This window comes from Schistocerca serialis, chromosome 3 (assembly GCF_023864345.2).
Source record: "Schistocerca serialis cubense isolate TAMUIC-IGC-003099 chromosome 3, iqSchSeri2.2, whole genome shotgun sequence".
Classification (NCBI taxonomy): Eukaryota; Metazoa; Arthropoda; class Insecta; order Orthoptera; family Acrididae; genus Schistocerca; species Schistocerca serialis.
Genome location: NC_064640.1, coordinates 144,387,878 through 144,402,971, shown reverse-complemented (window position 1 = coordinate 144,402,971; position 15,094 = coordinate 144,387,878). Strand labels below are relative to the sequence as shown.

At 35.3% G+C, this 15,094-nt stretch overlaps 1 protein-coding gene across 1 annotated transcript in view; it reads right to left on the bottom strand.

Annotated features, from left to right (window-relative positions):
- Positions 1–15,094, bottom strand: part of LOC126469853 (venom acid phosphatase Acph-1-like) — a 260,503-nt gene that overhangs the window by 102,160 nt on the left and 143,249 nt on the right. The window contains exon 2 of the mRNA XM_050097157.1: positions 6,089–6,187. Coding sequence (XP_049953114.1) covers positions 6,089–6,187 — 99 coding nt within the window. The remainder of the gene's footprint in view (positions 1–6,088; positions 6,188–15,094) is intronic.

Here is a 15,094-nt window from a genome sequence, read left to right as displayed (position 1 = left end):
ATGGCAGCCATGTTCACGTGGCTGTAGTGCTACACGGACTGATGCCTTGAGGTTGTCAATGGTGGAGTTGCGCAGTAGCCTATAGCGCATGTCCACTTTCTGCCGCTTGCATAGCTTCTACACTAAGTGATCGGAGGTTGAAAAAAGAAATGGCCCTCGTACATAATTCTTTTGCTTACATATAGTTTCTTTGTCCACAGCTTGTGGTCTCGCAGTAGCGTTCTTGCTTCCCAAGCACGGAGTCCCGGGTTTGATTCCCGGTGGGGTCAGAGATTTTCACCTGCCTTGAGATGACTGAGTGTTGTTGTGTCGTCTTCATCATCATCATTCATCCCCATTATGGTTGGAGGAAGGCAATGGCAAACTACCTCCACTAGAACCTTGCCTAGTACAGCAGTGCAGCTCTCCCGCATCATCCCCTACGCTCTATCAAGGAGTATGGGACATCATCATCAGCGTAGTTTCTTTTTGCCTCCAATTGAAGCTGTACTGCATGGTGATTAGTGATGGCTAGTTTTGGAACAGATGAACAGTAGGAAAGATGGGTCATGTTTGTTATTATGTTACCCAGTTATGTTTTGCTGTTGCCAATTTCTCTACTTGGCTCATGGATAAGTGGAGTAGGAGGTGTAGCTTTTTGGAGATGGCGTAAGTGGTTAATAAGTCTATATTTATATCTCCTTTATTATAGTATTTGTATGGCCATTTAACCAAGAAAATGTACTGTCTATATATACCAGCAAGTCAGATAGATTTTTGAAAAATGTATCCATACATGCCCCAAGTGGCTTATACACACCGATAATTCCTATATTTTCTCTACTCCATTTTAGATTTATTGCAGTAAATTCTGTGTTTCCTTCTATGCAGTACGCACTTAGTCAACAACACTGAAATTACTTGCTTTAACAGTGAAGTTTGCTACGCTACCCCCACTCTTGTTTTTCCTACTAAAACCAGAACAAAATTTCATGGAGAGTGGTCGACTAATGCTAATTAGGTCTTCAGTATACCGATGCTCAGTAATTACTAAAATATCAGGTTTATCAAGACATGTAATAATATCCAGATCATTGTGCTTGTTTTTAAGAAATTCTGGTGAACTATACTATCCTGCTGAACTATACAGGATGATTTACGCCTCCCAAACTGTCCAGCAGGCTTTGCAAGTTTCCCAGGCTTGCCTGCAGATTCTGATTTGATGTGTTGCACCATTCCTGGCAATGCACTTATTTACACCACTTTTAATTTGCTGACAATCTTTTTGCCTCTTTCATTCATGTGCATACCGTGAGTTGTGTGCAGATCTCTTTCTAGATTTCTGACATTTACCAGGGACACACTGTGAAATTTATTACATATTGTTTTAAGCCTATCATTTGTCTTGTGTGCTACCAGGTTCACTATAGATTGTTCCATTAGATCATGTCTCTGTGGAAAATTAATGATAATTACTTTAGTGTTAATCAACTTAGTGAGTGCCACTTTCATGTATCTGATAGTGTCATTTGCTTGATTCTTTGCTACATCATTTGTACCTCCCATGATTATGAGACAATCATTCGATGGCAAACTACCTCCACTAGAACCTTGCCTAGTACAGCAGTGCAGCTCTCCCGCATCATCCCCTACACTCTATCAAGGAGTATGGGACATCATCATCAGCATAGTTTCTTTTTGCCTCCAATTGAAGCTGTACTGCATGGTGCAAGCTAGCACATGGTGGTCAAGCAGAAGATACCATAAACACTGATGTTTGTCTACCTGTATATTCTCTATCTTTCTATCTTTATATGCTGCGCAGGAGAAACAATTGCCATAGATTGCTACTGTATGCTGTTCTCTTATTCTGTGGTGCTATCATATTTCTTTCATATGTTGAGCTGAGATCTTGTATCAGTCATGTGTATCTTGCACACACATCATTGCTACATCATTTGTACCTCCCATGATTATGAGACAATCATTTGATGAAAAAGAGTCACTATCTTGCACACAAGAGGTGCTCCAGGTTAAATGTGACACACAGCTGTAAAGTCATCCTGAATACTCGCGATGTTTTGTGCTATTCTGCTACTGTGACTGCCTCCGTGTACTAGAATCCATCCCTTCTTGTGTTTCTGATTCACGTTGCTTCTTTTGTTGTTCTCTTGGACCTGTTTCTTCCATACGTTTTCATGGATTTCACTGCTGTTATCTTGGACAGTTTGTTTGTGTTCACTTAGGTCAGCACATGAGGTTAGTGCTTGTTTTTTAAACTTATTACTGGCAGTTTTTTTACAGTTTTAGATGCTCCACTTTGTTTGCCCAGACTTAAATGCTACATCTTACATTGTTTAATCAAGAATCTGATACCTGTTTTTAGTAATAACATTTATGGAATTATTTTATTGACAGCTCTGTGAACTGGAAACTTAGTGAGACTCCCTTTTTTCATTTTTGCTCTGCAAGCTAGCGCATGGTGCTCAAGCAGAAGATACCATAAACACTGATGTTTGTCTATCTGTATATTCTCTATCTTTCTATCTTTATATGCTGCGCAGGAGAAACAATTGCCATAGATTGCTACTGTATGCTGTTCTCTTATTCTGTGGTGCTATCATATTTGTTTCATATGTTGAGCTGAGATCTTGTATCAGTCATGTATGAACGTTTACTGTAACCTTCACGTGTGTAATAACATTCTTGTAGTGCCTTACAGTGGAATTTGTGAGGCATCTCTGTAACTTTCAATTGCTAGCCAAATGATACCCATCATGTGTTGCAAACATCTTCTTTAAACACTTCCAGTTTTTCAACAAAAACTAAAATATGTCTGAACAGGCCTTGGAAGACCCAACGGTACTGACCAGCCACCGTGTCATCTTCTCAGCCCAGGAGCATCACTGGATGCAGATATGGAGAGGCATGTGGTCAGCACACAGCTCTCCTGGCCGTAGTCAGTTTTCGTGACCAGAACCGCTACTCCTCAGTCAAGTAGCTTCTCAGTTTGCCTCATGAGGGCTGAGTGCACCTCAGTTGCCAACAGCATTCAGCATACAGGACACTCACCCATCCAAGGTTACCACTGCGAAGGCCGTTAGCCAGTTTATCAATAAATATAATAATAATCCCTCGTAGATGAACAGTACTAAAGGGTGCCTTTAACAAGTTTCTTTGAAGCTGTGTCGCACACAAGTCGTACCTACTCAGAGTTTGCTCGGTGATACACAGTCTGATGTATCTCTTACTTTCCCAGTGTTATAATTAATGTACTCATTCTACATCTCTATGCCCTGAGTCACAACAGTGTGTGACAGAAGTTATCTTTTACTGTGTAAGTGATAAGCAATGAAGATACAAGCATAATTTTGGTCACAAATGTTTCCAATACCTGTCTGAACAGACATATTTAATCCTTCTTTTGTGAATGGAACATATTCCACTGCACAGGAAAGAAGCATAACCCAACCTGTTTCTAAGATCCAAACCCCACAATCGCCTTGTGATTACTGTCCAATCAGCATATTGCCTGCTGTACACAAAGCCTTGATAAAATTTCTGAACACTGATTGAATTTCAGTTTATGTGACAAATGTCAGTACTGCTTTCGTGAACACAGTAACTCAAATACTGCATGATTAAGGTAACTCTTGACCTTATAGACTTCAGGAAAGTTTTAATGTTGTCAGCTTTGATATACTGCTCAGAAAAATGAAACAGTTAAAAGTTTTAGATAGTGCGCTGAAGTAGTTTGGAAACTACTTGAAAAACAAACAGGACTCTGCTGTCTGTGGGAATAAAATAAAATAAAATAAAATAAATAAGTGGTTTATTTGTCCATAATAACTTACCAGTCATGGACATACCGTAGTCTGTTCACAAACACAAGAACATTAAAAAAGTTTAGAAGTAAAGATAAATTATACACAATAACATTAAAAGTCCTTGATGGAGTACAAACATTTATCAATGAACAATTGCTTTAATTTTGTCTTAACTATGTTTCCTTTTAACAATTTTATATTATTTGGCAATCTGTTATAAAAATGTCTTCCAGCAGAAAATGGACTATGATCTGTTGCTCTTTTATTACTAAATTTTATGTGGTAATCCTCTCCTTTTCTTGTATTATAATTTTGGATTTCATTATTGGTTACACTATGCTCCATATTTTCTTTTACAAACAGTATAGTTCTGAGAACATACAATGAATATACTGTTCACATGTTATACATCAGTACCATGATCATCCAGATGAATGATGGTCTGTCTTCAGTGTTAACTTGAAGACAAAAACTGGGAAATACTAGATGGTTGGAACTAAGCATCAATGTTTGTGTTCATTACATCATCATCATTTGTATATATGACCATCTCAGTGCTTCATATGTCTAGTTAGGATGGTTGCAGTCAGACAAGTTGCGCAACTACTATACGTTATGTCTACTTCATCAGTTCCTCAATGCACAAACACCTCAGTGCCTTGTGTTAGAGCTTAAATACCTGTCATCTCATCATAATCTAAACACAGGGTCTCACTTATCTAGTATCTTAGCTGTGCTGGTTTGTAAAACAAAAACATTGACAAACTCCTTTACTATTGCTGCTGTCTGACTTTGGATCAATCTACCCTCCACTCTGCACACATTCAGTTGCCTTGATACTTTTAAGAATCTGGAGCACTTCCTTCCTTCACTCTCACAATGTTTCCCTAAAAATTAACATATATGACCAATTTTCCCTCAATCAAATAGTGAAAGCAGTGCTACTATCTTCTCCCTGTTATGCTTCTTTCTCCTTTTCATTCTCTATGAATCAAGCCAGTTTCTTTTCCCTTAATTTCATTAAGTGTGTTATCACATTCCTCTTTCTTGCCCCCTTGTACTCCATTCTCTCATCCCATTGCTGCAAGCACTCAAAATTGGAACCTAACTCCTCATAATTTGTGTTTATTATTGTACTTGCCATGAAAGAACATAAATCAGTTTTTATCTAAACTAATTCAATTTCGAAATGTTGTATAACATGTAATGTTAAATATGTTAATGCCTGGTTAGATATAAGAGAGAGCCTGGTGGTCCTTAACCTGTCCACCTTAAATAAATCAATGCATTAAAATGTTTAAAATTTTGAATATGATTATTTCTGCTTATGGCTCTCAACAAATGCTTTTGTTTGGGACTGAAATTTTGGCTAACTTTCATTATCAACCATATGTCATAGATGCTCCATCATTCACTGATAATGATTGAAGTAAACTGCATGAGCTGGTTCCCAATCAGTGATGGCAGAGACAAGAAACCAACAAAAATAATTGTAACATCTGAACTTCTTTGTGCATACTACCTCCTTCATAGTTGGAATACAGATACAGCATGGCACATATATCTTCTTCCTTTTTCACTCCTGTTGGAGTACAAAAAGAATGATTGCTGATATGCTATCACGTAATCTGTTATTAGTTTAATGTTATCTTTACAGATGCTATGGAATGTAGTTTCTGGTCTACAACTAGTTCTTAGAATTTTCTATCTCAACCTTTGCAAGACATTTTCAATGCAATAACAAACCTGGTTAGCTGTACATTATGAAGTAATTTCCTCAGAATGCACTGATATGACTCCAAATCAGAAGTTTTTTGACTCAGTCTGGTTTCCTCTATCCCTGGTGCCTGGGATATCTTGTGTGAAGATTGTAAGTTGGGTTTCACATGAGCAATGATTTTATAATCAATGCTGATTTCCACAGATAAGCTCATTTTGTTTTAGTTAGGTCACTATATTTCAACCCATATGTTCTATAATTCAGCTACAAGCATAGCTGAACGACATACGACAATTGTTCTGTCAGTTCCCCTGCCATTTTTTAAAGATAAGTGTGACCCAGGAAACAGTTATCTTTCTCAAGTGATCTTTGCTACATTATGCTTAAGGATGCAGCTACTGTCTTTAATTATTGTGCTAGGTACATAACTAAAAATGGTAAGCTTTTCTGTTTGGCATGTAGTTGCTCTCTGAGTGTCAGGACAAGTTATGCATGCAGAGGACTAAATAATCACAAATAGATTAATTTGTGAATGAAAGTTGTTATACTGTAGGGAACTTACATTAGTTAGTTGCCCCCAGCCTACAGGAGCAAAGTCATCGTTTACATAAGGATCATTCGGATATGTATCGCCTGGAGTACGTGGACCATGCCGAAATACCTGAAACATGAAACAAATATGAACGTTAAAACAATAACAAAATGCTTTCTTCAAAAATTACACTGGAAAATGGTGAAAGCATTGACCATCCTCAAAATAGCAAAGTTTTTTGAGAAGCACTAGTTTAAGTTTGAATATAAACTGACCATGCGCAGCAGTGCACTCTCCAAACTATGCTCAGCAGACATTATCCAAATTATAATCTGACAAACTGTGCATATGTTGGAGATGTGAATTAATTAACACAGTATGAATTTTTTACTCTGCAGCAAAGTGTGCACTGATATTAACCTTCTGACAGATTAAAACTGTGTGACAGACTGAGACTTGAACTTGGGAGCTTTGCTTGTCACAGTCAAGTGCTCTACTGACTGAGCTACCCAAGTGCGAATCACGACTCATCATGACAGCTTTAGTTCTGCCAATAACTCATCTCCTACCTTCCAGGCTTCACAGAAGTTCTCTAAGGGGGAATGCATTTTGAGCTAATGGGCAGAAGAGGAAATACTGATACCATTCAGACAGAAACAGTCTTTCATCTCTTTCCTGGATTATATTTTTAAAAACTTGGAACTAATTAATTTCAGAGGTAAATGGAACTGACATTTCAGACACTCATAATTTCAGATGTCTGTTTTGTCTCATTGTGAACTTTAACAGTTTACTTTTTGTCGATCAGCCTTTGCCTCTCGCTAATTAAGAATTTGAATAATTTATCATTATAAAAGATTAATTTTAAGATGGATGCCATACTTGTAAGTAGGGGATTCAGACAACAGCAGCATAATAAGGTTCTGTACACTTTGTGATTTACTAACCTTCAACATTTTTCATAAATCAGAAAATAATGAAGTCTTATATTCCATACAAAATATCCAAATCTAACCTGGTTGGTTTTCAAAACATCACTTAGTTTCAGAAATTTTATCATGTTTGACTGTTCTCTTTAAATAGCCATCCCTCCTCCAAAATCAGCAGTCCACATCCAGCTAGCATGATGCTCACATCTCTGTGCCGGTTAAACTGAGAGTCTGTGATTGTCAACCAATGATTTAACTTACATATGTCGATATGCAAGAGGCTTGGTCAGACAAGTGAGCAAGAAACATCCATGTAGAAGGAAGTCTGTCACCAGAATTTGTACATGCAGTAACTATGTGGGTTAAAATGAAAGCCCCAGATGTACTACCGGATATGTGTAACAACTGAGTATGTGAAGAGTCAGAAATCTTATAACATCTTGGCATTATAAAATCATGTGTTCAGTAGTAAAATGAAACATTAAGATGCTAATGTTCCACAAACACTAATTATTGAATCCTGTAATTAATCTCGCTGACTGTTAATTAATCTTGGTTATTGTACTGCAGTTTATTTTGTGGACATTCTTACTTCCATATTTCTGTCACTGCACATTATCCCACTGTGCAGTTCAACCAATACTGTGTCTCTGACTAATGACTGAATTAGTCCTCTTCTGGATATGTTGATGAAGGAAGAGATGCACATCTCTTTATCCGTTTAAACTGTGATCTATAGAACTGGAACTGGTCATCAGTAACTTTACAGTGTGAATAAGGTGGGAGGAGACAGTTTTAAAATTCATCTACTGTGTGATATAATATCATTTTATGATATATTACCAATGGACATCAAGACGTGAGACTTTGAGATGCTTGAAGCCGAGTACATCAATAAGTACATCACAAGATTAATGGGTCAAGTAGGAAATTCAGACAATCTGAGAATGGTGAAAAGCAACATTTGTTGCATAGGATGTGAAATATTTTTTTACAGAATCGTTTAAAACTCTTCTCTCGTGCATTATTGTTCCATTTCTGTTGGATTTCTTATGCCAATATTTGCCTTACAATTGGGGAAAACTACCAGAAAACTCTCATTAGCATAACCTACTTTTGCTTTGAGTTTTCATTAATTTGGGTCTTCTTTCAGTTTTGTTTCTATTTTATTTCCTTTCTTATTGTAATGCTTTTGTTAGACTGTTGATGAATTCTATTTCATCGGAGAGTAATTTTTGAATGCTACCTCCCCGTTTTCATGTGTAGTTGTCTGTATCTGCCTCTGACAGATACAGTGACCTGTGGTGAGTCTGAGATTGCTACATTCTAAGAGCTACATATCTTTTGCTACTGTTATTATAAATTTTTAAATATAAATTTTATATTTTAGTCAAAATAACTGAGTAATTTTACAACTGATTACAATTTGCTGCCTAGTGTTAAAATAAAACTTAAAGCAATTAAAATTAAACTAAATAATGTGCAATAATGTAGCGTTGATAATTTTTAACTGATACATAATCGAGAAAACGAGATAGAAAAATTGTTGGATATTTACTTATAATGTTGAGTATTTGAATTGGGAAAAAAAAATTATTGATGATCTTGTAAACAGAAGAGGTTCTGGGTTAACAAAATATTAAGGTAGATTTTTATTATCACTATTGGCTACAAATCCATATTTAGCCTTTGTCAGTTCATAGTCATCCTCATCGACGCGCAGGTCGCCGAAGTGGCGTCAAATCGAAAGACCTGCACCAGGCGAACGGTCTACCCGACGGGAGGCCCTAGCCACACGACATTTCCATTTTATAGCCAGTACAGTAGTTCATAGTCATCCTCATCGACGCGCAGGTCGCCGAAGTGGCGTCAAATCGAAAGACCTGCACCAGGCGAACGGTCTACCCGACGGGAGGCCCTAGCCACACGACATTTCCATTTTATAGCCAGTACAGTAGCAAAAACAATAACAGATAACAAATTAAAAGTAAAGAATTTGAAGAACGAAAACGGCATAATTTAGTAATGAAAAGGAAAGCTTCAGTTGGTGCTGCGTTAAAAAATGAACAAAAAATCTCAAAAATTAAAAGGAATAATAAATCTTAATAAATTTTAATATAGAAAATCTTGCTAAGAAATTAAAAATTAGACATTATAGAGGTGTTTTTCACTGATGAGTTATGTAATGAATCCAAAAAATTTGAATGTAGTATAGTTAATTTAAATATTACTGAGAAAGGTGGTACTTATTGTATTTGTTATTATAAATCAAATAAGATGAAAACTGTTATTGATTCATTTTGTGGAAATATACTAAACCAATTAATTAGTTATTTGAGAAAAATGATTTATATTATAATGATTTCATTTGTGGTTATTTTGGTTAGCTCTGTTAAAATTATTACTGGATAATTATAGACATAGTGATAACAGTGCTTTAGCTGCCACTAAGTTTAATGCAATTTTAAATTTCGTAAATGGACACCTTTGGATAAAAAAACAAAGTATGAAAAATTACAATAAAACTTAGACTCAAAAATTCACAAATATAATTTGGAAAAAATATGTTGTATCCTTACAAATTAATGAGAAATAGAATCAACAATTAGTACAAAAATTAACAACCATGAATTAGAAGAAGAATAAAAAACTAATAAAAAATTATCAAACATAAATTAGAGAAAATTTAAATGCAATGGATTCAAAAAGAAGAAAGTAAATTGAACAATTTGAGGAGGAGTTAGGTAAAAGTTTTCATGCAACTAGGACTTACAATTCTTTTAAAAATAGAAGATTAGTTGAGTAGAGTGATCGAATTAATGTTATGCTGCTGTTACCAAACATTATTTAGCAAAAGAATTTAAAAACTTGTTAAAAATGTGAATACACAGATAAAGCACCAAACAAAGTAAAAATTGTTTTGAAAATATTGAAAGCAGAGTACCTATTGTTAAATGTGATCCTGATTTTTATATATATATATATATATATATATATATATATATATATATATATATATATAAAGATTATGTAGACTGGAGAAATATATATTTCTCCAGTCTACATAATCTTTAACTTCTCTCATAAAATTTTCTGGTAATTTTTGATAATTCCAAATACAAAGCCAGTTTTCCTTGTCTTTATACCTTTAATAAAATTTTCTAATAATATTATTAATATAATAAAATGTTAAATGTATCTATGTTATCTTTAAATTGAATAATAACATTTTCAGATAATGTTTGAAAATTGTGAAATATAAATCTAGTTTATTATGTCTTTAAATGCTCTTAGAAAATTTTCAGGAAAAGCAAGTAACAATCCATTCACCTTCATCTTCAAATGTTTATTTCTTTAATACAATAAACAACAGAAATTCTATGTTTCATCTGTTTGATATGAATCATATAGGTTTTTTTTAATTTTAAATTTTGATATATATTTTCATATATAAGACGATTATTAAAAATTATCAAAATATTATTATTGTAACTGACATTTTTTTCAATAAGGTTAGATTTATTAAGTTTAGAATATTCTTTAGTTTTTAATTCTTTTGTTCTGGGTTTTAATTCTTTTATTTTTAGGCTTTTAAACTCCCCGTCTATAAAAAATGATTGGATAGAACAAAAATGAAAAACGTGTTTATATTTTTAAAATTTAATCTCAAAAAATTGAATGTTTTTCATTTGTATGTTTTTCTAAGTTATAAATTTATGAATAACTGAGTTACAATCATTTTCACATTCTGTTATGAGTTTTGATTTTCTGATTTTTTATTTATTGTGATATTGTAAAAATTTATTTTTTATTTGGTTTTGTTCATGAAATTCAGTTATTTTTTATTTTTGGCGAAATAAAAGTGGTGTGCTTGAAACTGATTTGGATTTCCATTGGCTGTATAAATAAAATGGGGGCACCACTCGAGCAAGTGCTTGCAGCCCCATTTTATTTCTACTGTTGTCAGACAACAGCCTCTCTAGTTGTATTACTTTAGTAAAGAAATGCTTTTAGAGTTTAGCAATCAGAATTTTGCTATTTGGTTTTCGTATCGGATACAGTTTGATTAACTTTAAAAGTACATCAAGATGGGAGTGGCTCAAAACTGTCTTTTTTATTTTATTTATTTATTTATCTCTTGTTCCGGTGATCCATGTTGTGACACTATCACAGGATATGAAACGTGTCAATTATACAAGCTTTTGGCCAGAATTTATGGTAATACATAAAACAAAACAAAAACAGTAAACAGTAACTTAGGTCCCACTACAAAAAATACATGTTAGAGATAGATAGAGATTACAAAACAAACAACATTAACTTAGGTCCCACTACAAAAAATACATTTTAGAGACAGATAAAGATTACAAAATAATAAGTGTTACAGAGAAATAAATATTGCAAAATATATGTTTACAATAAAAATATTCGGTATTACAAATACAAATTTGGGCACACATTTGCAATTTACAATACAAGAAATGTTAAAAACCGTAATTCAGGATCTCTTCTATTGTATAAAATGATCCTTGCAATAGGAACTGCCTTAAGGTTTTTTTAAACAAGAGATCATCATCTACCAAACACTTAATTCTTGAAGGGAGGGCATTAAAAATCTTATAGCCACTGAAATGGACTCCTTTCTGCACCATACTTAGATTTGGCTGTTCATAGTGGATATCATGTTTCCTTCTAGTATTGTGACTGTGATATGCACAATTCAGCTTAAAGATGGATTGTTCTTTCCTTGTGAAGCACGTCAACAAGTCTGCTGCCAGCAACTCGCTAACTTTGCTAGGGATGATATTTTGCATTTTCCCCTGATGCGAGTTAGTGCAATGTTTCACCCACTCACATTTGTCGCAAGTGACCAACTGAGTGCGCACACATCCAGCTGGGTTGTTTATGTGCACATATTCCTCCATGATTTCTACACACTTTTTGTGATCTGTAATGCACCAAACGTAAACGGAGATGGTCTGTCAGGTACTCAGCATTCTTTTCTGGAAATCACAGTCTCCATAGCTTTGTTTTCTGGTCGTCCCTACGAAATAAAGCACACTTATGAATTTTATAGTAGTGGAGTGTCCTGTCATAACCCTTGCTGCCAAAATTTTTCATTTCGGGGTCATCATTTTGTGCTTATCGCCTGGTCTTGTAGACAGTATGAATCTCTCTTTCTCCTTCTACTCCTTCCATGCATAAGTATCTGAACTCTTCATTTACTTCTTCCTCATCATTGCCCTCTTTCCCCAACAGGTAGCCATGGCAGTGTGTCAGCTATGCAACTTTTAGTTCCTTTTATATATCTTATGATATAGTTCAATTGCTGCAAAAACATTTCCCAGTACATAAGACGATCATTTAGCAACCTACTTTCCCGCAGTAAACTAAGAGCTTTATGATCGGATAGCACGGTTACCTCCTTATCCTCCAGAGACAACCATAACTTTTTGAACCCATACAAAAATGCGAATAATTCTTTATCAGAAATGCTATAGCCCTTCTTTTGTTTATTTTACATACAGCTCGCAAGAGCTACACTTCTGTGTTCTATTTCTTCTCCTACCAACTTTTCCTGGAACACCTCACATGTGATGCCATAATCGAAACTGTCTGTAGCTAGACAGAACGGCAGTGACATGTCAGAGTAGTATAACGTTTTACTACTGCACAATTTGTTCTTTATTGCTAAGAAATCCCTCTCACATCGCTGTATATCCTTGTCGAGTTGTTCTTTAATAGTTCCTATAGGTTTGGAGTATTCATCACCCTATCACCCAGAAATTTTCGTTCAAAAACCGCATAACCCTCGGTATGATTTTAGTTGTTTTCTGGTCCAGACCAAGAGTACTTTCCCCCAAAAACACGCAATGTTCGTGCCAAGATTCCGTGGCAGTCAAAATATCGTCCACAAAGTCAACAAGTTTGCTCATTAATCGATCTCCTAGTAGGTGACTGAACACTCTCCCGAAAATCGCAACAGATATTGTTAATCTGAATGGTACCACTCTGAATTGACAACTTCATCCTTTAAATGGGAAAGCAGTATTGCCTACTCCCTTCAGCCAGCGAAAACTGTCAAAAGCCACAGGTCAAATTGACTCTCGACATCAGTTTTAGAATGTGAAAATTCTGTAAGAGGTCTTCCATGTTGTCTGGCTGATCTAGTTCTCTCACTATAAGCTTATTCAATTTTCGAGTGTCTAAAACAATTCTATCTTAGTTATCCTTCTTTTTAACAATTGCAATCAGATTACGGTAATCACTCCTACTTTGTTCCACAATATTTATTCTACGATCTGCTTTAACATAGCCTGCACTGCCTCCCGATCAGCAATAGTAATCGCATATGGTTTTATTCTGATAGGCCCATGTGGCCTCAACCTAATTGAATGCTCAAATCCATCGCCCTACCATGCATGTGTAAGAAAATATCATCGCACTGACTCAACAAATTACACAATTCCTCCCTTTCTGTGTTCGAAATATCTTCAACTGTTTCAGTAGTTTCTTTTATTTGGTCATACATAGAATTAAAATTGTCCCAACCTTCAGTAATTACTGTATGAGCAAGTCATTGGTCTCCAGTTAACAGATTTTTGGATTTTACTTTCCTTATATTGCACTTTAGTTCGAATTCAAGTTATTTCTCAACACAGTTCAAAGAAGTTTTATATTTACCCAGGTAATTTGTACACAGTAGAGAATCTTTAACTAAACCATTCTCTATAATATATCTCATACTAAAATAGTAATCACTACACTTAAACTGCAAATGCATTTCATGTTTTATGGGTTTACTTAGCCCACCAACTGCTGCCTTTATCTTACCGCTGTTGACCAGAAAAATTACAAAGTTCTCATTCTTGTTTGTATTTACAAATTGCTCTCATACTGCCGATACATTACTACCAGAATCTAAAAGTGCACTTATTTTTTCATTACCCACCTCAATTTTTAATATATTTCTTCCTTCGCTAAACACTGCGCCCTCAAAAGCATATTTTCAATATCCCTTCCACTCTCCTTCTTATGTACTGTATACATTACAACATCAGACAAACCTTGAATTGCATTACCACGATCAAACAATTCATCAAACACTTCCTTTGCCTTCAAGACCTCTTGCTGGTTTATATTTCTCCTGCGCTCACCAGACAGATAGTAACGACTTCAAAATTTTCCTGTACCATTTACAATCATTTATAGAGTAGTCACTTTCTTCCTTGCCATATCATTCAGTACTAACGTCATCTCCTAAGCAAATACTTTCCCCTTATCCACTTCTATAGTCTCAGAATCACCCTCTGAATCATCTCTAGTCTTTAAATCACCCTCAGAATCCATCACTTCGTCATCCTTGTAAGCCTCAAATATACTCTTCCCTCCCTCTAAAGTTATCATATCAATAGCTGCAACATTCTCGCGCTTAACCAAACAACTTAAAACTTTGTCTCCTGTACACAAACCGTCACTTGTTTCCACCGAATCACTACAGACTTTATCACTGTTAACTCCATTAACTTCCGCCAGTAACTCGTACGATTAGTAACTTAAAACATCCATCAATACATTATAGAAATCACCACCAATAACGCCATCAATCTCCTCGGATACACCACTCAAATTGCCATTACTGCATCGTACCACATCAGAATTCACAGTACCTTTTAAGTCGGCCGTATATGGAACTACCTCTGTCTCCGCAACATTTTCTCTCGTCTCAGATCTCTCCAACTCTTTACATTTTGATATGCCACCTAACAAATTACTTTCATATTCATCCTTTCGCATCTACTCATAATTCATGCTTTCATCAAGAACCATTGGCGGCAAGTGTACACGTAACTTTAAACCGCTCTGCAGTTTTTGAGGACTTAATTTCAATCAAGTGTATTGTTTGTGACGAAACAGTGCTAAATGGAGTTAGAATATGCGTGTTTAAACATAAGTGGTGCCATTCACGCTGTTATGCTCAAGAAGATTTTCAAATACAGTGTAAATGTGACAGAGTGTAACGGCCGCGAGATCGCGAGTGAAAAGTGCTACGCGGGAATAGAAGACAGCGTGCATGACGAACTTCAAAAAGAACTTGACATTATAA